At 34.2% G+C, this 24,116-nt stretch overlaps 6 protein-coding genes across 6 annotated transcripts; 4 read left to right on the forward strand and 2 right to left on the reverse strand.

The window, feature by feature from the left end:
• Nucleotides 1-749: 749 nt before the first annotated feature.
• Nucleotides 750-2,428, forward strand: PPL_01039 (uncharacterized protein; the record flags this gene model as incomplete). The annotated part of the gene is made up of 4 exons (XM_020572056.1): nt 750-868; nt 949-1,251; nt 1,323-2,126; nt 2,413-2,428. 4 exons carry the CDS (start codon nt 750-752, stop codon nt 2,426-2,428), a joined length of 1,242 nt encoding a protein of 413 aa, XP_020437914.1.
• A 129-nt stretch (nt 2,429-2,557) lies between these two features.
• Nucleotides 2,558-4,842, reverse strand: qtrt1 (tRNA-ribosyltransferase family protein; the record flags this gene model as incomplete). The annotated part of the gene is made up of 3 exons (XM_020572057.1): nt 2,558-3,828; nt 4,762-4,794; nt 4,815-4,842. 3 exons carry the CDS (start codon nt 4,840-4,842, stop codon nt 2,558-2,560), a joined length of 1,332 nt encoding a protein of 443 aa, XP_020437915.1.
• A 295-nt stretch (nt 4,843-5,137) lies between these two features.
• Nucleotides 5,138-12,304, forward strand: ddx6 (putative RNA helicase; the record flags this gene model as incomplete). The annotated part of the gene is made up of 11 exons (XM_020572058.1): nt 5,138-5,166; nt 5,663-6,209; nt 6,323-6,993; nt 8,132-8,412; nt 8,476-9,002; nt 9,230-9,323; nt 9,465-9,897; nt 10,057-10,492; nt 10,965-11,135; nt 11,380-11,514; nt 11,819-12,304. The coding sequence occupies 11 exons, from the start codon at nt 5,138-5,140 to the stop codon at nt 12,302-12,304; spliced, it is 3,810 nt and encodes a 1,269-aa protein (XP_020437916.1).
• A 134-nt stretch (nt 12,305-12,438) lies between these two features.
• PPL_01042 (uncharacterized protein) lies at nt 12,439-14,328 on the reverse strand (the record flags this gene model as incomplete). Its single annotated transcript, XM_020572059.1, has 5 exons — nt 12,439-12,525; nt 12,639-12,942; nt 13,193-13,466; nt 13,504-13,865; nt 14,309-14,328. The coding sequence occupies 5 exons, from the start codon at nt 14,326-14,328 to the stop codon at nt 12,439-12,441; spliced, it is 1,047 nt and encodes a 348-aa protein (XP_020437917.1).
• A 206-nt stretch (nt 14,329-14,534) lies between these two features.
• On the forward strand, nt 14,535-15,495 carry PPL_01043 (uncharacterized protein; the record flags this gene model as incomplete). The annotated part of the gene is made up of 3 exons (XM_020572060.1): nt 14,535-14,975; nt 15,060-15,228; nt 15,320-15,495. The coding sequence occupies 3 exons, from the start codon at nt 14,535-14,537 to the stop codon at nt 15,493-15,495; spliced, it is 786 nt and encodes a 261-aa protein (XP_020437918.1).
• A 175-nt stretch (nt 15,496-15,670) lies between these two features.
• On the forward strand, nt 15,671-24,021 carry PPL_01044 (WD40-like domain-containing protein; the record flags this gene model as incomplete). Its single annotated transcript, XM_020572061.1, has 5 exons — nt 15,671-15,732; nt 15,823-21,085; nt 23,060-23,078; nt 23,141-23,588; nt 23,670-24,021. 5 exons carry the CDS (start codon nt 15,671-15,673, stop codon nt 24,019-24,021), a joined length of 6,144 nt encoding a protein of 2,047 aa, XP_020437919.1.
• Nucleotides 24,022-24,116: the final 95 nt, after the last annotated feature.

Here is a 24,116-nt window from a genome sequence, read left to right on the forward strand (position 1 = left end):
TTGAAAAAAACAATTATTCCAAAAGTGTCTTTTTATTGATTTACTCATTAATCTCTTTTTGGAATAGGCGCTAATGAAATTGCGGTTTTTTTATTTTTATTTTGACTGTGAATTTTTGCCTCGACTTGATCGAATTCACAGAAAAAAGTTATTGAGAGTAAAAATAAATAAATCAGTGGCTCAAAGCTTATACCCTTTGTAAAAAAGGAAATATTTTTTATAACGTTAAAGATCTAAAAAACATTGAGACTTTTTTATGATAAAATTATTCAATGAAATGAAAGATGCAACTGACACAAAAAAAAGTTTTGATTTTGTTATTATTCTTGATATCAATAAAAAACTTTTTTTCATCAAAAACCCCGTTTCAAGATTTCAAAGGGGTATTTGATGTGTCAAAATTTGAAAAATTAAAAATAGAAATAAAAAAAAACCAAAAAAAACATCATCAAAATCACAGAAAATGTTAAAGCATTTTGATTTTTTGATGAAGAGTCTCATCCTATATGGCACTTGCGCCGTTGTGGTCGACCACCCCAAAACGATTTGAGTTTTCATCAATTCAGCTCAATTCATTCTATTTTCTTAAAGGTTTATTAAATATTTATTTTTAATTTTATTCAACAAAAAATTACAAACTACCAAAATAACTTTTACCTTTTTGTTTTGTTTTTTTTTTCATTTTAGAAAATAATTATTAAACATATATTTATAATTATTTATATTTATTTATATATATAGAAAATAAAATGAATATTAAATTTGTTTTAGTCGTTTTGGTATCATGCATTGCCTTGTCCAATGCCGATTGTTACTTGAATCAATGTGCTGCAGGTTTGAACTCTGCATGTAACAACGATATGTACAAGTAGGTATAGAAATAAAATAAAATAAAATCAAATAAGTAGGAATTTTTTCCAATTTTAACCCAAGTACAAATTTCTTTAGTTCAATCAGAGCTGCTTCCGCCTCATTGGTCGGAGATGTCGTCCCAGATGGAGCTCTTGTAACCTGTCCATCAGAATTTTACTGTGGTATAAACCCATCTTATATTGCAGGATCTTCGAACCCATTGCTTGTTTCACCAAAGGTTTGTCTTCCACTCGGTAAGGGAGGTGATGTTTGTGTTCAAGGATTAGTTTCCTGTGTTTTCGGTCTCAGTTGTTACCGTCCCTCTACTCCAGCCCCAGACTTAGTTCAAGGTGTTCAAGCAACAGCACCAGCAACTTGCCAAGCTCTTGGATACGCTGCGTAAGTATTGTATAAGAATAGACAAAAACAAATCAAAACTAATTTCCATTCCAAAAAATTTCAAAAAATAGTTATGGTGAGAAATGTCAATCTACCAACCAATGTTCTGGTGATTTGCAATGTGACTGGGAACAAAACATCTGTTTGCCAGATCTCCCAAATAATTTCGAAGGAGACTGCCAATCCAACTCTGACTGTGCCTACGGTAACTACTGTAACGGTACTTCATGGTGTGTTCCAAAGGTTGCCATCGGTGGTAACTGTACTGATAACGCCGTCTGTGTTGACAACGCTCTCTGCACTCCGATCGAGGGTCAAGATCCACAATGTCTCGAAATTTTCTCGAGAACCGCCAATCAAACCTGTTCCAATTCCGATACCTCTTTTGATTTCTACGGTGTCAGACAAGGATGCACTGGTAGCACCTACTGTTCCAACAACAACTGTACCACTTTGCCAACACCAACTCCAGCCTCCACCAACTGTACATCCAACGCTGACTGTGTTCCAGGTTTCGAGACATGCTATTGTGACGGTCTCTCCAACAAGGGAACCTGTGCCTCACTTATCCCATCATCCTTTGACAACTGTGCCACCAACTCCAAGGCATTCTACCAATGTGCCGTCACCAACAAGTGCTCTATCGATGTCGACTACACCGCTCCATTCTCATGCATCTATACTCACTGCAAGTCTGAAGCCTGTGCCATGTACTCATCATGCAACAATCAATACCCATCTGCCAACTGTTTCACCAAAGGTGAGTCATTGGCTACCTTGGGATTCTGTGGTGGTGGTGATCTCAACGCCAACTCTGCCAATATTTTCAACCCATCGATCCTTTTGGTTCTTTTGGCTTTTGCTTTCGTTTTGTTGTAATAAAATAACTAGTCAAACAAAATAAAATAATTTATTTAAAAACATAAAGTTAACTTATAAAAAATATTTTAAATATACACAGAGTTTTTATTTCTAAATATTACTTTCCTCATTTAAAATCTAAAATACATATTTTTAGCTTTCAATTTTTTTTGATATTACTTCAGAATTTATCGCTTAATATCTTATTTGAAAAAGAAAAAGAGTTCAATAATACAAAGATAGGATAATAAATTCAAACTATAAACAATATAATAATTTATGTTTTATAGTTTTTTATAGTTTTCGAAATATTTAGATTTAAAAATACAATTTGATAAACATTTGACAAAATAAAAAGGAATGTAGAAACTATTTATATAAATATAAATGGTTCAACAGTAATAAGAATTTTTTTACAATGATTCCAATTTTGATTTTTTTTTTTTTATTGTTGTTTCTGAATGACTTGTATTCCTGCATGGTTGAGTGCATCGATTGCCCATTGAGGACAGTCACCCTTGGGATATTGTAATGAAATAAAACGATTGATATATTCTGAAAGTTTGTTGTCTATGATTGATTGTCTGAGTTCACGCATCAGACGCATTTGGTAGGCAATGTTGTGATAGGTGAGTAGTTGTCCACCTATACTCTCTTTACCGGCAACGATGTGCAGGTATGCTCTTGTGTAGTTCTTGCATACCATACATTCACACTCGCTATCGATCGGTCCAAAATCATTGATATACTCGGCAGACTTTAAGTTGAGTGAACCGGTGCTCACCAACGCCGTTCCGAAACGAGCGGTTCTCGATGGGAATACACAATCGAACATGTCGACACCGAGTGCCGTGCAAACCACCAAATCCAATGCGTATCCAACACCCATGAGATAACGTGGTTTATTGGGTGGCAGTCCGGCAGTGGACAACGCTACCATACGCCAAAACGAGTCTTTCGACTCACCACCTGAAAGTCCACCAATTGCATAGCCAGGGAAGTCACGTGCGACCAGTCCTTCAATACAAGTTTTTCTGAGTTCAGCATCCAATCCACCCTGTACAATAGCAAAGATAACTTGTTCGTCGGTTCGCTTGTGTGCAGCGATACAACGGTCGATCCAACGAAGTGTTCTGTACATTGCTTCCTCAACACGCGGACCTGTTGTCGTAGAAGAAACGACGTCGTCCAACGCCATCATAATGTCGGCACCAATTGAATTTTGTATCTGCATCGACAGCTCCGGTGTCAAAATCATAGTGGATCCGTCGTGTGGCGACTGGAACTTGACACCCTCCTCTGTGATCTCCGCCAGAGACAACAGCGAAACCATCTGGAAACCACCAGAGTCCGTAAGCATGGCACGTGGATAGTTCATGAATGTGTGGAGTCCACCGACTTTTTGCATGACGTCGGGACCGGGTCTGTGACCCAAGTGATAGGTGTTTCCGAGGACGACACCGGCGTTGAGATCGACCAACTGCTGCGATGTCAGACCTTTCACAGTACCTTGTGTTCCGACCGGCATAAACATCGGTGTCGAACAGACATGATGTGGCAGTGTAAGATTGGCAGCACGTGCCATTCCGCTGGTTGCCAACACCTCAAACTTTAATGGAGGATTGTCAGACTGTGGATATTTCACACCCGAAATGACAACATTCTTTGGTTTCATTTCTTGATCTGCTCCATTTACAGTTGTACCAATATCACCTTCTATCATCATTATATCTTCAATCTAGATTGTAATCTTATTTATATAATAGTAATACTAATAAATGTAATGATATAAAATAATTAATATATAACAGTTCTGAATAAAAATTTTCATGAAAAAAAAAAAATCATTGATCACGAAACCGACAAATTTTTTTCTCAAGAATAATTAAAAAAACAGTTGGTTGAATCGTTTTGAAACTCTAATATTAAAGTATTCATTAATGCTCTCGATACTTCATGAAGGAAATACTTATACCTATAAATACAAAGTTGGAAAAATATTGTATTTTTTGCAGAATTTTGATCAAATTTGATCTAAGTAGGCTTTATATTCATCAATTAAATAATAATAATATAAATGATTCTCCAAAAATACAAACATCTGACGTTGTCAACAATTAAATCATTTTTCACATTATGTGGTAAAAACTAATTCAACTTTTTTATGATGTGATTGATTTGATTATTTGATATCAAATAATTGTGTGAATTTTATAGCAACACAAAACGACCAAACCATCAAAAATGTCAAATTTAATATTAAATCAATTTTTATTTGGTAATCTATTTTACATTTTTTATTATGCATATCAATATATCAAATCAAACATTTTTGTTGTACAACAAAAATGATAATTTTTTTATATATTATCAACAAACATTTCATTTAATCTAAATATTTCACAATTCTTTTTAATTATTCTAATTTATAGTTCACTTTTTAGTAATTAAGTTAGTTGGTCGGTTACGACAAAAAGTTTCTGGAAAGAAAGAGAGAGACGGTATATACAGATTTGAATATTCGTTCACTGCAAAATCAAAAGCGGAACACCAAACAACCTGAAGTTAACGCAACAAATAAAAAAAAACCAAAAAAAAAAATTAAAAAAAAAAAATAACAAAAAAAAAATCAAAAAAAAAAAAAATTACCATTTGTTTTTGAAGCAGCTCTTCTCTCAGCTGCTGGTTTAAAAAATAAAAACAAAATAATTCTTCTTCTTCTTTTTTCATTTTTTTCTATTTTAAAATATAATATATATTTTATTTGTAATCATCAAAACTAAAACTAATCGTTAGCAATTCAATAATAATAATCATTTTTTTTTTTCAGTGCCACCTAATAATAATAATAATAATAACAATTATTTATATATAACTTAAAGAGTGCGCACATCTTAACAATAACAAACAAACAACAACAGCAACTAATAACTCAATTCAATTCAATCATTTTATATACTTGTAAATCTTTGTAACTAGATACCTATAAATAACAAACAGGAATAGAAAACAAGTATTATAAATAATGGCAACACCTAACAATAAACAACAAATGTAAGTCATTATATAAAGAATATATATTTGCTTTTTTTTTTCTTTTCTTTTTTGGTAAAAACCGATTTCGATATTATTCATCTATATACATTGTTGTAAATCACCATTATCATAGTTTTTAATATATAGTAATTAGTTTGGTTATTCAAGCGATAATTACAATCAGAAATATTTTAATCATTTGATCAAATATTGTATTATCTCAATCAACAACAAATAGAATTGACAACTAAAATACTAGTAATAATATTAATAATGTCAAATAAGATATTAAAAAGTTTAAGATATATTGCTTTTTGTCATTCACTTCACGGTTTTTACTATAACGTTATAAATTTGTTCAAAAAAAAAAAAAAAAAAAAAAGAAATTCAAAATTTTTTTTTTTTTTTTTATAAAACTATTTTTTTATTATTTTTCTAATAATATATAATCAATATAATTAATTAATTAATTAATATGAACGTTTTAATATTAATTTATTTCAACTTAAAATAGACCAATTGTTGACGACAATAATTGGAAAGCATCACTTGTTTTACCACCAAAAGACGAAAGAAAACAAACAGAGGATGTTACAGCGACCGAAGGAAATGAGTTTGACGATCTTCATCTCAAGAGAGATCTTTTAAGAGGTATCTTTGAGAAGGGATACGTCAAGCCATCGCCAATCCAAGAGAAAGCAATCCCCATTGCACTAACCGGTAAAGACATTATGGCTAGAGCAAAGAACGGAACTGGTAAGACCGCATCGTTCTTGATCCCCGCATTGGAAAAGACCGACCCCACCAAAGATTATATTCAGGTTTTGATTTTGGTGCCAACCAGAGAGTTGGCTCTCCAAACCTCACAGGTCTGTAAAGAATTAGGAAAATATATGAACGTCAAAGTAATGGCAAGCACTGGTGGTACCAGTTTGAAGGATGATATTATGAGACTGTATGAAACCGTACACATTTTGGTTGCCACTCCTGGAAGAGTTCTTGATTTGGCACAAAAGAGTGTTGCAAACTTGAATAATACTCATACTATGATTATGGATGAAGTAAGTAACAACAACAACAACAACAACACACTATCAATTGATAATGACAATGTTTATTAATTAATTTCTTATTCTCATTTTCCTTTTTCTTCTTCTCATTCCCCAAATTAAAGGCCGATAAATTGTTGTCACCAGAATTCCAACCATTGATAGAACAATTGATTCACTTTTTACCAGCACAAAGACAGATTCTCCTTTTCTCAGCTACATTCCCAGTCACTGTCAAGGCATTCAAGGAAGCCTATCTCCAAAAGGCATACGAGATCAACTTGATGGAGGAGTTGACTTTGAAGGGTGTCACTCAATACTACGCATTTGTTGAGGAGCGTCAAAAGATCCATTGCTTGAACACCTTGTTCAGCAAGTTGCAAATCAACCAGTCAATCATCTTTTGTAACTCTGTGAACCGTGTCGAGTTGCTCGCCAAGAAGATCACCGATCTCGGATACTCGTGCTTCTACATCCACGCCAAGATGCTCCAGGCTCATCGTAACCGTGTCTTCCACGACTTTAGAAACGGTCACTGCCGTAATCTTGTTTCATCCGATCTTTTCACCAGAGGTATCGATATTCAAGATGTCAACGTCGTCATCAACTTTGACTTCCCCAAGCACTCTGAGACTTACCTACATCGTATTGGTCGTTCTGGTCGTTTCGGTCATCTCGGTCTCGCCATTAATCTCATCACCTACGAAGATCGTTTCTCATTGCACAAGATTGAGCAAGAGTTGGGTACCGAAATCAAACCAATTCCACCAGTTATTGACAAATCTCTCTATGCTGTGTAAATAGCACCAATCAACAAACAATCAAAACCAACTTGAATCTTAATCCATCAAATAATAATCAACTCATAAATATTCAATCAATCAATCAAAGACAAATAACCAAGATAACATAATATTAATCAAAAAAAAAAAGATAACCACAATGACAACAACCAAAAATATAACATTAATTTATATAATATTACAATTCCAATATAACTACAATAATAAGCAGCAACAACATCAGCAATAACAATAACTTAATTACAATCCAAACCAAAATCAAAACCCACAAATTCACTCAATCAACTTCATAACATTCAAACAACAACAAGAAGGAAGAATTCTTTTCTTTTTCGATCGCCAACCCAAATTTGAACGCAAGCCCACTCCCACCAAATTCAATCCATTCACCTCCATAACGAAAATTAACAAGAGTCTTACGAAAAACAAAGGATGACTATCCTTCTCTTATGTTTTAAACCATCTTTCTAACAACCAACAACTAACATCTAATCAAACACAAACCACCCCCAAACCCAAAGTATTTTTGTACTTTTTGTATGTAAGATCCCAACCATTCAAATTGACAATCCTGATGATTGTTACAACAATTATCACCCAACAACATCAATTGCTTTGAATATCTCTCTAACAGGAGTTTTAAGCAAGTATCAACCTCCACATTCACTCCAACCAACTAAAAATGACACTCTTTATTCTTTATTCTCTACATTGATTCACCAATCACCTAACACCCTACATTCACTCAAAACCTAAACTCATCCTTACCTTGACTAAATATATAAAGAATAAAATTACAACAACTAAATTAACCACACCAAATACAAAAACAAAAAAAAAAAATAAGTGTTCTTCTTTATTTTTATTTAATAGTGAGGTTATTTTTATTTTTCTACAATTAATGTGACCATCGAATGTGTGTTGTTCCAGGGTTCTACCAAAACACACTTCTCATTCGAATTTTCTGTATTGATTATATCATAAGATTTTTTTAAACAATGTGTTGTTTAATTTTTAAACAACCAAAAAATTTTGATCCATCTTTATTGTTGTTGTTTTAGTTTGTAACAAAGTGATTTATTTTTTTTTTTATATCTTTAAAGAATCTTTTTTTATTTTTATTTTATCTAGATGTAGCATTTTTAATGCACAAATGGTAGAGATAAATAATTCTTGGAATACTGAGATTAATAATATTAATAATAATAGTAATAATCATTGTATAAATGAAAATAGTTTATTGTTAGACCAAAATATAGTTGATGAAATAAACAACAATGAAAGCTATGAAGAGATAAATAATTTAGTAGATTCATATTGTTGTCGTTGTTTATGTTTTCGAGGATTTAAATTACCACCAAAGGAAAGCACAGAATATCTACGGTACTATGTGATTGGCTTGACTGTTGCAGGTATATTGGCGGTCGGAATATCTTTATTATTTGTTTTTCTCAGTTTTCTTCCATTTTTTCAAGAGTCTGCGAGGTTTGTGGCAACCGATTGTCTGGTCACCAACCAAAGCATTGTCAGCATTGAAAACTCTACACATTCCTGCACACATTTCAATAATCGAATATGGTGGTACTCCAAGCAGATGGCAAGCGAATCTCAGTTTTTCCATTATGTAAGCAACGGTAGTGCAGAGTCTGGTTATGGATCATCGAGCGATTCACTATCCACCGATATCAACGATGGAAATCCATGTTACTTTGGACAAAACCAAATAAAATTCTATGATAACAGACGAAAATCTGTTGCGGATCAACAAATCATTTATGGTCTGGGCTCAGAGCATTACTCATGGGTCTACAACTATGTACATAATTTTCAAGTAAACTCGAGTTATCGCTGTTACTTTGATCCAGAGAATACTGAGCATGTTCTGTGGTTCCATCCAGTTCTTTTTACTGTGCACACATTACTGCCATTCTGTTTTTTCGGAAGTCTGTCATTGATGTTCTTTGCACTCTCTCTCTGTTTTCAGTCATTGAGACGTGTTAAAGTAACACCAATACCAAACATAAACAATGACCCTTCCAATAGTACGCATTACAACAATTTAAATCATTACTTTAATAAAAAATTTAATACCATTTAGGAAACAAAACATTGTGAAGCAATAATTGACTAAATTTCAGTTCGAATAATCTTTTATTTATTTAGAAGTAAAAAATAATTATAATTATAATTACTTTTGTTTTAAATTTTATAAATAGGTTATCTATATAGATCGTTCGGTCTTTTCGATTTTATGATATGTCTCACCACCCAAGTTTACCAACTTTAGGCTTTGTATTCGTTTCAAAGACAATTCTTGGATTCGGTTAATGTTCAAGCATTAAGTTGGTAAACTTGGGGAGTGGGTGATCAATAACGACTCTCTTGTCCAATAATTATAAAAAAAATATTGGAAGATTTTCATAAAATTTGAAAAAATTCACAACAATGTGATAATTTAAAAAAGAGATGGAGAATGATAATATAAAAACTACGAATCTATTTAAACATATATTAAAGAATCAATATGTTAGATGTAAAATATTTGATTTTATTCATTGGATTCATGTTTTTAGATTTGGTAAGCAATTCATTGTCTATGCTCGTGTTGGTTACGATGGGTTCAAACGAAAGGTTCTCCGGTATGAACAGTGTTGGAGTGTAAAGTGGTTGACAGAGAATCGGTATCTAGAGTTGATTATCGATCGTTTAAAGAGGAACAAACGTTTGCGTTTTGGTTGTGGTGACTTGATATTAAAGACTGTCGAGTTGGTAGAGAATGTGGCGCAGTTTGCATTCCTATCGCGACGAATCGGTAATCTTATTGAAGGCAATGGATACAGACTGTTGAATGCACTCGCTCTCTGTCCGAACGATGTATTACTGGCGTTGGGCGATCAGTATTACGGCTCGACCGCTGCCATTGACCTAGCAGCCACACACGGTCATCTTGACAACATCCGGTACCTGGTGGGTCGCGGACTGGAGTGTACAGCTTCCGCACTGTCGGGTGCCTGTTCCAACGGACATATGGAGGTGGTTCGCTACTTGATAGATAGCAAACTGGCCAGCGATTATCTTGGCAGCAGTTCAGATCCACTTGATAAATCTTCGGAACGTGGTCATCTCGCGATTGTTGAGTATTTACATTCGGTTGGAGCAATCGCAACAAAGATGGCCATGGACAAAGCCGCTACAAACGGGCACTTGGAGGTGGTGCGGTTCCTGCATGAAAACAGATCTGAGGGATGTAGTGAGTCGGCAATTGATGGCGCTTCGGGCAACGGCCATTTGGAGGTGGTAAAGTTCTTGTACTATAACCGATCGGCGTCATGCACAGGTGCAGCGATTCGATTGGCCTGCAAAAACAATGCCGATGGCTCGATGATATCGTTCCTCTTGGATCAACCGCGTCTGGTTGGCCAAACCACAGAATACACAGCCATCAATTATGCTCTAGAAAACAGAGATCCAAACTATCCCGACTATCCTGCTGTTAAAATAACTGTTGGATCGGTATCCACCCGCGCTTTATAATCCACAATATTCACTTGGCTTTGCGATAGCTACGAACAACGTGTCGGTAGCCGAGCTTTTCTACCAAGCGATGATTAAATCACTTCCAAATTTGCAGAGTTGTGTCATCAGCTTGATCTTGGACAAATCGATTGGTCGTCCAATGCTCGATTGGATTAATCAGCGAATTCCACTGGAATGCACAGAGAACAGCTATCATAGTATGAGAGTTTGTGACTTGACCATTATAAAATACCTGGTGGAAGAGCGTCGGATCAAAGTAACAGCAAGGCTTATCGAGCGATGTGTAGATTGTCTTGACAACGTGGAGATAATAAAGTATCTTCTCGGGAAGTGTAAAGAGCCACTCTCAAATGGAATCATATTTCAATGTGCAAGAGAGAATTGTTTTGAAATCACCAGGTATCTATTGGAGAACTACAAACCACAGCTTGAATATAAGCGTGATAGTGTCGACATGGCAGCGATGTTTGGAAACTACGAACTCTTTGTTTACCTAATGGAGAAAGATCGATCCGTTGGTTTCAAAGATGCCTATGCCTATGCTAAAACCTTTCATTACCACGATATTCTAAGATATATCAAAGAAAATAAATTAAAAGCACATGTGCCCAAAGCGTGGTGGCAGGTCAACTTAAACAACCAAAAGTGGTGAAAACCAGAAAATAAAAAAATCGAAAATGTAAGCAAAATTTGTGTCAAAAAAAACTTCTTTATATTTTTTTTTAAAAGAGATTTTTTTTTTTTTTTTTTAATTTTTTTTTGTGTTTTTTTTTTTTTTTTTAAATTATTTTTTTTTGTATTTTTTTTAAATTTATTAATATTATTTATTTTAATTATATAAGGATAATAATAATTCAGTTTTAAAAAGAACAGTGTCCCCAAATAAAAAATTATTTAATGATTATTTTGTTGTAGATGAAATTTATAAGTTAGCCACCAGAATCAACGGTCCTTTGCCAATGCATGAGGAGACACTAGTAGTGAACCCAATACATGGAGTAGTGGACCTAACACAGCTGGACCCAATAGAAGTAGGCTCTACATTAGTGGACATAGTAGAGTTGGACCTATGCAAATAGACCCGGTACTAGCTGTGGATCTAACACAGGACCCAATACATGGAGTAGTGGACCTAATACAGGTGGACCCAATTCATGCATACCCGACATTAGTAGAATTGGACCCATTTCATGCATACCCGACATTAGTGGACCTAGTAGAATTGGACCCAATGCCGCTAAACCAAGAAGGAGTGCGTGAAGACCATTTCTATGCCATCAGACCTTGTTTGAAACAATCAGATTAGATCTATCAACTAATTTGGCTGCATACTACTGTGCATCCAATGAATTAGCTCATAGTCAAGGTGCTAAATATAAGACTCCTCACACAGCTTTTAATCCATATACGATTACATCATTAGAGCGTACTCAGCTCCTTCATTATTTTAATCATCGCTATTATGGTACCCAAATGATCCCTAAAGACTTTAATGATGGATTTTTCATCTTTAGTCATCATTACAACCACACAACAACCAATATTCCTATTTTGCCTCGACTTGGTGGAAATATTGACGAATGTTTCCATTCTATAGACAAGAATGAAATTTTAGATGATCTCAAAAATGGTCTACCAACTCAATGGGAGCAGAACAACAAAATCGATTTAATAAGACAAAGTCAGAATGGTCTTTTAGAGTATGGTTTTTTTGATAGCAATGAAGAAGCAGAGGAATGGAGATATCATATTTGTATAATTTTATAACTTTTAATATAAAGTAATACAATTAATAAAACGAAGTCACTTTGAATATAATGTTTAAATTTATTGATAGAGAGTTTTCATCTCGGTTGTTAACAAGATATGATTTTTATATATATTAATTTTCAAATAATTAATTATTTTAATACATCGTAGAAATCATGATCCATTGCAGCGAGGATATCAAGAGTCTTGAGTTGAATTTTGATTTCTGTAGAATATAACTTATAAAAAGGAGATAAATATTGTATGGAAGTTTATTATAATAAAGATTGATAAAAAAAGTTTATAGTTTTTATAAATGAGTACTAGTCATTCAACCAGTTAAATGATCCACAACCAAGGTCTTTTTTGGTGGTTCAGTGTCACGAATGCAAGCAGCATCACATTTCCAATTACGGTATTTGAAATTACATGTGACCATCCAAGTATAATGATTGTATACAAAAGACACACAATCTATCTTTGAATTGATTATATCTTTACTTGTTCCAACAGATGTCCTTGCAAATATATTCTGGTGCCATCCATCGGTGTATAATGGTGGTAGCTTAAAGAGTTCTTCATTCATTTTCGAATTTGATTTATACCTAGAAAAATCAAACGTAATAGTTGGAGTTTGGACATCTAGATATCCAATGCTATATTTTACTTTTTTGTTGGTCATCTTCATGTTTGTATCTGATAATATTTAATTAGGTTAAATATAATGTGTACACTTATAAAAAAACAAATAAAAAATAATTACTTACCTGTTTGATGCTTGTTAAAGTGTGCCACCAACACTCCAAACTCCACAGTTCCAATATCCAGATTTTTAACGCATTTTCCGCCACGTACCCCTAGTCTGTCATTGATTCTGTTTTCAACCAGGAATAGAACTGGTCCAACATTAATATCTTATGTAGAAGCACTAAATCCTCTGTTGTAATACGAACTTCATTCCCGATATTGGTATTTTTGACGATATTCATCGATGTGCTCATCAATCTGTGTGGATCTTTACTTTGATTACATTTGATGGATGGATCTGTTACTGCTACTGAGTTGAACTGTCGGTCGTCCATGTTGCTCTCATCTACATTGTGTATAAGATTTTGTTGATATGGAAGATTCGGATATTGCGGAGAATAGATAGTTGGGCAAGAATAATACGATAATTCTACTTTTTTCAAGTGATGGACCATGGGAGTTTGAGATACTGGGACCAAAGATTGCAACCTCATAAGACTGGTCTGGAATGACTCTCTTATCATCAGCATCCACCCATACTATTTCTCTGCGAGGACAAGGAACCACTGGAGCTGCAGGAGCAATGATTGGAGACGGTGTTGTTGGAACTATATTTGAAGTATCGACTGGGAACTGATCAATAACTGGTATTGGGCTAGGTATTATAATACCTGTAGTTGGTTGTGGGGCAGTAATGAATGGAGACTGTGCAACCGGTGCGATGGGGGGTAGAACATCCTGAGTTGGTGCGATAACTGGAGTTGGTGCTACAGATGGAACAACTGAAGATACTACTTGTTTTGACTTGGATCTTCTTTTAGTCAATGTGGTTCTATTAGTTCATAGCAATTTAGTCTTTCGGGGAAAGTGGATTTTCTTTTCTGTGAATTCTTTGTTCATTTTACCAAATTAGTATAAAATTAATAATCAAAAATTGTTAGTTTTTTTTTATTAAAAACCAAAATGAATAAATAATAAAAAAATGAATAAAAAAAATAGTTATAAATAGCAATACAAAAAATAATAATAAAAAAATAAAAAATAATAACAAAAAAATAAAAATATAAAATAATAAATAATAAAAAACAATAAATAATAAATAAAAAAATAAAATAAAAATAACAAAAAAAATAAAAATTGGCAGGTCTCTCATCAAAATTTATAGTGGATTAGTCTCATATACAAAAATACTTTCGGTCTGCCACCACGCTTTTTTAATTAGATCAGAATTCTGTTGTGAAAAACTTCGTGGTGCCACATCAAATCTACAAAAACATGAACTTGTTCAAATTCATTTTTTTTAATATTTAAACAAATAACTATTTTTAGTTTTTTTTTTTTTCTTTTCTTATTTTTTTTTTTATTTAATTAGATTCTAAAATAATTAGTTTTATAGTTTTATATTTATATTTAAAATAGTTTTATAGTTTCTTTTCTTTAAGATAGTTTTAGATATATATATATATATAATTATTTATAAAAATAGTAGTTAGTTTGTTAAATGAGTATTCAAGTGGAAGTTGATCATTTGAAGTTCTTTGATATTAAGAATGGTCTGAGGAATATACAGATAGTCGATGACAAAGAAGATCAAAAGACATTCAGTAGATTCTCAGAAGCATCTTCGTTGGTACAGGTTTGCAATAGATATGGCTATTTGATATTCGTCAATTCGAACGATGGTCAATTACTATTGGCAGAGATAACACCACTTCTTAAATCATTGTTATCGGGCAATGATAATGATGACGATAGTCAATCGTCACTTAAAATACCACTCAGCACAGTACAACAACACATCAAGAGTATAGCAATACCGTCATTGAAACAAAAGAGAAAGCAATCATCGAAAACTACATTGTTACTCACAGACAATGAACAGTATCTAGCTATATCTATATCATCAAATCTATCTATATATTCAATAAAAGATTTAATTAGAGTAAGTATCAATCAATCAATCAATCAATCAATTAAATAAACTTAGATATTCAATGATTAACAAAACAAACATTCTTTTCTATAGAATAAGATAAAAGCATTAGTAGAGTTTGAATTTAAAGATCAAATCGATACTATTGAATGGAATAAGGATAACGACAGATTGTTGGTAACTACCAATGATGATAATCTCTATATCTGTTCAATAAAAGAATCTAGTCAAGATTTAATATGTGCAGATTCTGTAAAGACTGGTATGTATATGTATTAATAATAATAATAATAGTCGTTTAATGACAATGTTTGTTATACTAACATAATTATTATTAAATATATATTCAATAGCTTGTTGGAATCATAGTAATAGCGATGAATTATATATTGGATTAGCTGCTGTTGGTAACATCGATTTAATATCACTTAATGATATCGATACACCAATCGTTACAATTGAGATGCCAGAAGAATTGAAAGATCAAGACAATCAAAGTAGGTTAACAACTCTTTCTACTTTATTATAATAAATAATGATAATAATAATAACTTTACTAACTTCTTTATTGCTAAATAGTTTATTTTATGAAGGTAATAGAGAGTTTTCTATTTGTTAGTTATCAATATATACAAGATGACGCGTTCATACAATCAGATATATACATATTCGACAAAAGCAATCACATATTGTTAGACCAATTCATGCCAGCCTCATTGCCAAGAGATACCGATAATACTATACAATTAAATTTTATTAAACAATGGTATGTATTTAGTTGTAGTTATTTGTCATAGATTGATAATAATAATAATAGTAGTAGTAGTAACTAACCCTAATGATTGTTTTATTTTAGGAATACATTATTATTGCTATCTAATAATGGAAATGGAGTAGAGTTGTTTCAATATTTAAATAAAGAATGGCAGTGTTTATCGTTACCAGATACTTATAGAGCTGACTTGGGAGTGAATACCTATCCCACCGGAATGGCATTGGTCAAGTGTTTCAAAGAGATGCCACTCACCGAAGGAACCAACCTGAAGATAAACCAACCCCTACCGATTGTTGTCATTCTCGATACCGACTATAGACTTAACCTTTATAATCTATATAATGAAAAGAGTAGTGGTTTACAGATAACATCACCAAGTGAAATATCACCATCTCTATCTTCATCATCATCATCATCATCATCATCATCATCATCATCATCATCATCATCATCATCATCATCATCATCATCATCATCATCATCATCATCATCATCATCATCATCATCATCATCATCATCAAAAGATAGCAACAATCAAAAGCAACAACAACAGCAACCAACACTTCAATTAGGTGGTAATAACAACAACAATATTCCTACAAGTGCTTTCACAAGTGGTGCATCGATGTTTGGCAATCCAACAACAACATCAACAACAACACCAACTACATCTTTGTTTGGTAATCCAACACCACCCACTCCATTCTCAGTTAAAACAGCACCTGTAAGCGTTAGCTTTGGTCAGACTGGCAGTAGCACACAAGAATCATCGATGTTTGGCAATCCAAATGCTAGCAAACCTACAACAATGTTTGGACAGAATATTGTACTTGGTGGTGGTGGTGTTGGTAAACCAACTACTACACCAACAGCTACAACAACACCATTGACAATGTTTGGACAGAATATTGTACTTGGTGGTGGAGGATCTACCACAAGTAGTACAACATCATTCTTGGGTGGTGGTAATAATAACAATAGTAATAATAGTGGTATTCCAAAAGTAAACAATAGTGACAACAAAACATCTCCACCAACACTATTTGGCAATCCAAATCTTTCAAGCAAGATCTCAACATCAATATCACCACCATCTTCAAGTTCATCACCACTCTTTAGTGCATTTGGTGCAACTTCTACACCAATTTCAACAACAGTCAATAATCAACCAAATATTACATCACCACTGATTAAAGCAAATATTTCACCACTAACACCATCAACTACATCTTCATCTTCATCTACACCATCAAAATTAACAACAACTAAATCATCAAGTAAAAAGACAAGACATGAGTTGTTAATGGATAAATTCAAATCTACATCGATGTACACATCTAAACATTCGCTGGCAGAGCTACTCAGAAAGAATACAGTGTCACTCGAGTCATCGTTGAGTAGCATCGAAAAGGCAACGACCGACACTACCAGATTCGTCGAAGCCGTTAAAAAGAACACTAAAACACCATTCTCAATTCCACAGATCTCAAATGAAGTCAATCAGCTCAAGCATATCATATCGGGACTCTCTAAGGGTGTCTCACAGGTTCAAGACCAAACACATCTGATGGAGACAAAGATCTATCAATCTCTTACGCATGCCGATGAATCAATGTCTTTCCTCGATGCCGAACCACACCTCAAAGACCTGATGCTCTCGAGAAAGCTCGACGCCAAGACCGCCAAAGACAGAGAACGTCTACACCTCTCATATAGAAATGTAAATCTCGAAATCCAAAAGTTGGAAGAGTTTTTCGCATCGTTGGATCTACAAAAGTCAAAGAATAACAAGGTTTCCGCTGTCATTTCAAAGGAGGTTTTCTTGGATATGACATACGATTCGCTTCACAGCCACGACAACGCACATCGCAAACTTGCTCAGACACTCGATGAAATCAATGAGAAAGTCGATCAACTCTGCCTAAATACTAGACATCAAAACAAATCAACAACTAAAGAAGAGAAGAATATCGAAAGTAACTTTGACAAGTTGATGATAACAACTGGTGATAAATCAAATGTTAGTGGTGGAGGTAGTTCAGCCAACAAAGAGCAATCTAGATACAGAAAACCAAACTTTAATATCGTAAAGAATCGATTGGTTGAGATCTCCAGAGGTCAACAGGTTGTAAAGTCAACCAATCTTAAACTTGGAAGATATCTAAAGACTGATGATATCCTTGATCCAAGTCAATTGGTGCCAGTGGCAGAGTTGCCCGCTAGTACTGTCAACGCAATGACCGACTCTGTTGATTTGTCGCTGGATTTGGATACATCATTCAATGCCTTTTCATCCTCGAGATTCTCTTATGATGCTGCTTCTAGACGTACTCCAATTCCAGAGGTTTCAAATGTTGCTGATAGTAGCAGTGAATCAGAGTCTAGTGAATCGGAATTTGACGACGAAGAAGATGAAGACGAGGACAACAGCGATTACGAAGATGAATATGAAGAGAATCGCTCACCAATTGCTCTAAAGAAACCAGAGGAGGAGCCAGAGCACGACAGAATCAAAAGCAATAGAAGTACCAAGCATCAGAGACAGTTCTCTTCAAACTCATTCCCTGCTTCCAATGTGCTAGGCCAAGGAATTTCAAAGGATATATTAAAACCTGATCTCTCTGGAAAGAGTCCTTCGTTTATCAACACACCAATAGTTGCTCCAACAAGTTCATTCTTGACTAAGGATACAACAACAACAACAACAACTGCATTTGGTACATCATTTGGATCGACACCACTTACATTGGGTGGTGGTAATAGTGTATTGTTTGGCGGTTCTAAGCCACAGGAGCCAAAGATATCAGAATCGTTATTTGGTGTAAAACCAGGTTCAGAGTCAAAGCCTACCAATACCCCATTCGATGTTAAACCTAGCACTGAAGTTAAACCCACTACTCAACCGTTGTTTGGTTCAAAGCCAACAGATACCAAATCTGTATTTGATATGAAGCCAGGTTCAGAGTCCAAGTCACCGTTTGATGTTAAACCAGGTTCAGAATCAAAACCAACTGAATCAAAATCGCTATTCGATATGAAGCCAGGTTCAGAGTCCAAGTCGGCATTCGATGTTAAACCAGGTTCAGAATCAAAGCCAACTGACGTCAAATCACCATTCGATGTTAAGCCAGGATCGGAATCAAAACCTACAGATGTAAAATCACCATTTGATGTTAAGCCAGGATCAGAATCAAAGCCGACTGAAGTCAAATCACCATTCGATGTTAAGCCAGGATCAGAGTCAAAACCTACCGATGTCAAATCACCATTCGATGTGAAACCAGGTTCAGAATCAAAGCCGACTGAAGTAAAGTCACCATTCGATGTTAAGCCAGGATCAGAATCAAAACCAGCTGAATCTAAATCACCATTCGATGTGAAACCAGGTTCAGATTCTAAGCCTGCTGAAGTCAAGTCACCATTCGATGTTAAGCTAGGATCAGAATCAAAGCCAGCTGAATCTAAATCACTGTTCGACGTGAAACCAGGTTCAGAATCAAAACCTACCGATGTCAAATCACCATTCGATGTTAAGCCAGGATCCGATTCCAAACCAGACGATGTTAAATCACCATTCGATATGAAACCGGGCACCGAGCAAAAACCTGAAGTAAAAGATACAACCTCACCTCCAAGCTCAAGTGGTGGAGAATTGGATTTGGGCGGCTTTGGATTAGGTTCCTCAAAGCCAATATCCAACAAGCCATCACCATTTGCTATTGTCGAGCCAAAATCAAGTGACCTAACAACCTCACCAACAACTGGTACTCAATCAACAACATCAGCCTTTGGTGTATTTGGTACTTCAGCACCCACCTCTGTGTTTGGAGTCAGTACAACAACAGAATCAAAACCACCGACCTCTGTCTTTGGATCTGCTTTTGGAGGTGCTTCATCGACTGGTCCAACAACCTTTGGTGTTTCCGCAACACCTTCGACTGGTGCTTTTGGCGGTGCTGCATTTGGAGCGACTTCAACCGCGCCTGCAACTTCAGGATCTGTATTTGGAACCAGTGCCACCGCCTCACCATTTGGTAGTGCACCAACTTCAGTCTTTGGTACTACAGCATCAACCACACCGGCATCAACAACCTTTGGTGGTGCCTCAACACCTTCAACAGGTGCATTTGGCGGTGCTACCTTTGGAAGTACATCTGCTGCAACTTCAGCATCTGTATTCGGAACCAGTGCCACCACCTCACCATTTGGTGGTGCATCTACAACCACCACCACCACTCCAACCAAATCTGTTTTTGGTTCCAGTACAACATCTCCACCAAGCGTATTCGGCACTCCATCAACTCCCCCATCTACTACCGGCGGAGCTTTTGGAAGCGTCACACCAACTGCATCTGTTTTCGGAACTTCAACACCAGCAGCAGCTTCACCATTTGGAAGTACTTCAAGCTCTGTATTTGGTGCTTCAACAGCAGCAGCTTCACCATTTGGCGGCGCAACTTCTAACCCCGCTGGTTCAGTCTTTGGAACTTCAACATCAGCAGCCTCACCATTTGGAAGTAGCGCTCCTTCATCCAATCCCACTGGATCAGTATTTGGAGCTACTACCGCACCGGCATTCGGATCTACCTCTGCATTTGGTGGTGCCTCATCTGCCCCAGTAGCAGCCTCACCATTTGGAAGTAGCGCCCCTTCATCCAATCCCACTGGATCAGTATTTGGTGCTACAACCGCACCAGCATTCGGATCTACCTCTGCATTTGGTGGCGCTTCATCAACACCCTCTGCATCACCATTTGGAAATGCACCAAGTAATACATCTGTATTTGGTGCTTCTAATACATCAGCTTTTGGCGGAAGTGCACCAAATACTTCAGCTTTTGGTGGTGCCTCATCTACCCCAGTAGCAGCCTCACCATTTGGAAGTAACGCTTCATCTAATCCATCTGGATCAGTATTTGGATCAAGCTCAACACCGACCTCTGCTTTTGGTGGTACATCTGCTTTTGGTGGTGCTTCTAATACCTCTGCTTTTGGAGGTGGTGCTCCTAATACCTCAGCTTTTGGTGGTGCCTCTAATACATCAGCTTTTGGTGGTGCTTCTAATACATCAGCATTTGGAAGCGCTTCAGGTAATCCTACAGGATCAGTGTTTGGATCAACCTCCGCGCCAGCATTTGGATCTACATCGGCACCCGCATTTGGATCTACATCAGCTTTTGGTGGTGCTTCTAATACATCAGCTTTTGGAAGCGCTTCAAGTAATCCTACAGGATCAGTATTTGGTGGAGCTTCAACGGGTGGTGCTTTCGGTCAGCCATCAGTATTTGGTGGTGCCAATAATTCTCAACCACAACAAAGTGTATTTGGATCTCAGCCAAATAAAGTATTTGGATCTAACAGCGGACAACCAGTAACATTTACAGGTTTTCGATAATATAAAATAAAAAACAAAAAAAAATAAAAAAATGAAACGAATAAAATTTAAATTACAAACAAATGAAAATTTGACCATCAACTTTACATATAAAGTAATAATTTGTTTTTATTGGTTATCAATTTGAATGAATGATTTTATTTGCTTTTAAATTCAATTGAATTGAATTGTGTGGTGAGGTGACCTAAAATAAAAAATCAATTTCATTGGTCAAAGATGTTTGTCTCATGAAAGAACGAACAATTTTATTTTTCTTTCGAGAAAATTAAAAAAAGAATTTCCTTTTTTGGTTGGTTTTTGTCCTTTGACAATTGAAATTTAATTTTGGTTTTAGTTCAAACTCCAAAAAACAATTGAATATCACACCTGGTTTGTTTTTGTTTATCTAATCAAACTCAAAAAGGTAATTCATTGTCCTTTTCAAATTTGTTAATATAAAAAAAGAATATTTTTTTTTTTCAATTAAATATTTATAGTTGATCCGAATTCTGATTTTAGATAATTATTAACTTCAAACTGTTTATCTTTATAATTATTATTATTGGTGTTCACAGCCAATACATTCTTTATTAAAATAATATTTACAAAAATAACGGGGGACTCACAAAAAAAATAGAGGAAAGGAGAGTCAAAATAGGGAGTGCAACTAATAATCAGACAAACAATTGTTTAACACACCATTTTTTGACACTTTTTAACTTTAAGATCTTATTTATTTATTTATTTGGTATCAATTAATTTATTTATTATCGTAGATATTTTTTTAAACAAAAAACAAACTACCAAAAGCACATCAATTAAAAAAAACAATTACAAAAAATACATCATTAACGTTTTACTAAACAATTTCATCATTAACATAATCACCTTTAAATCAAAACCATCATCCATCTTTGTTTTCAACTACAACAATAACCTCCTATTTCCAACAAAATCATATTTAAAATATCTATTATCATTGATTATTTCACCCATTTTCATCAAAACCACCACAATCTTTTATTTTAAAACAAAAGTAGGTTAAGTACACACACATTATCAGTTAGTAAAAACAAAAAAAATAAATAATCAAAAAATAATAATAATAGTTGTTCACACTTATTTGAAAATTTTCGGTGAAGCTCTTCATACTTTATATCATAAAATAAACCAATAAAATTATTATTTATATTTATCTATACATATTGTATTTCAACAACTCATCTTTTACTATCTACCAATCTTTTGATTTGAAATAAAAATTACACCATCTTCTTTTTTTTTATTGTTTATTCATTTTCTATGCTTGTAGAGAATAGTAAATAATTGAGAATCGCCCAATAGTATCTCTCAATCTTATAGTAACTTTTTGAGCAATTAACAATAGAATTGCCATTGTAATCGTCAAAAAGGGTGTTATCTTCAAAGGTGTGCCGCTCTATAACAATTGAACCACTCTTTTTTTATTATTGCATATAAATCAATTCTCTATACCCCCCAAATCCTCTATCCCCCAAACAATAACAACAACCACAAATAATTTAGTTTTTGATTTTAATGTATATCTTTGTTTTGCTGTTTTGACCAAATATCACTCCGAATAGCAATATCAACAGTAAAAGATATTTATTACCATTTAAGCGCTAGACATTGCAAAGTTCACTTGCACTAACACACCACCAACACACACACTCACTCACTACCACTTCATAACATAATACCACTAAACACACCAATAAAATCATTTATTTTTAATTAGACACCATACCACCAAAAAAAAAAAAAAGTTTACTTAATATTAAACTTCATTTTTAGCTAATTATATATTTGATAAGAAACTTTCATTGATTTTTTCTCAAACAGTGAACTGTTCAACAATTAAATTATAAAACAATAAATTCTAATAGTTAACTTTTCACTTTTCTATAAATATATATTTTCAAGTTTGATTATCTATCAATGGGTATGTATATGCTTTTAAATATGAATCAAAAAGATTTTACTAATCAAAATGATAAATAATAGCAAACTTTGTAAACTCTGGTATTCTTGTAAGAAATCTTGGTAGATTGAGTTACGCAAGATGTCTTGATGTTCAAAAGACTCTAGGTGAACGTGCCCATGAAGGAAACAATACATTACTATTGGTTGAGCATTCTTCGCCAATCTTTACCGTTTCTAATAGTGAATGCAAAGAAGGTACCAATCTCCTGAGGAAAAGAATGGACCCAATGGGTATTGAAGTCCAAAGAGTAGCAAACAGAGGAAAGGGAATCGTTTGGCATGGACCGGGTCAACTCACTCTCTATCCATTCATTTCTGGTTTTTCAAAGGAAGATCTGGTGCAATCGATATCTAAAGTAGTCAGTAAAACCATGTCATCCATTGGACTTGACTGTACTGTTAAAGATGATGGAATATATGTTGGTAATGAAAAATCGGAAAAAATTGGTGATATTGAATTATTTTCAAAGTAAGTATTAATTAAGTAATTATTAAGGATACACTTTATATTTAAATTTTAATTCCATTTATTTTTTATTAAAATCAATAGTGAAATGAAGAATCCAGGTTTCTCAATCAATATAAATCCAAATCTTTCCTATTATAAAATGATCGAGCCAGAAAAGAGTGAAAGCGATAATAAGAAACCAATGACCTCCATTTGGAATGAAATGAACAACTCAATATCGATTGGAGAAGTTGTACCAATTTTATTAGATGCTTTTGAGAAAGAGTTTGGCAATAATGTATTCGATTCAAAAAAACTGTACCAAATGAGATTCAAAGAAGAACAATTCCAAGTACCAAGCAATTTTAGTTTAAATTCTAAACTATCTATCAATGATATGCTTATCAACAACTATCAACTAAATCCAAAAAGACATTCATCATTGTCATATTAAAAAAAGTCTGTTTGGAATGTAAATTTTTGTAAATAATATAAAATCGAATCAATTATTAGTTGTAATTTGTTAACTAATAAAATGTATAAAACAAT

Source organism: Heterostelium album (genome assembly GCF_000004825.1).
Source record: "Heterostelium album PN500 unplaced genomic scaffold PPL_contig1, whole genome shotgun sequence".
NCBI lineage: Eukaryota > Evosea > Eumycetozoa > Acytosteliales > Acytosteliaceae > Heterostelium > Heterostelium album.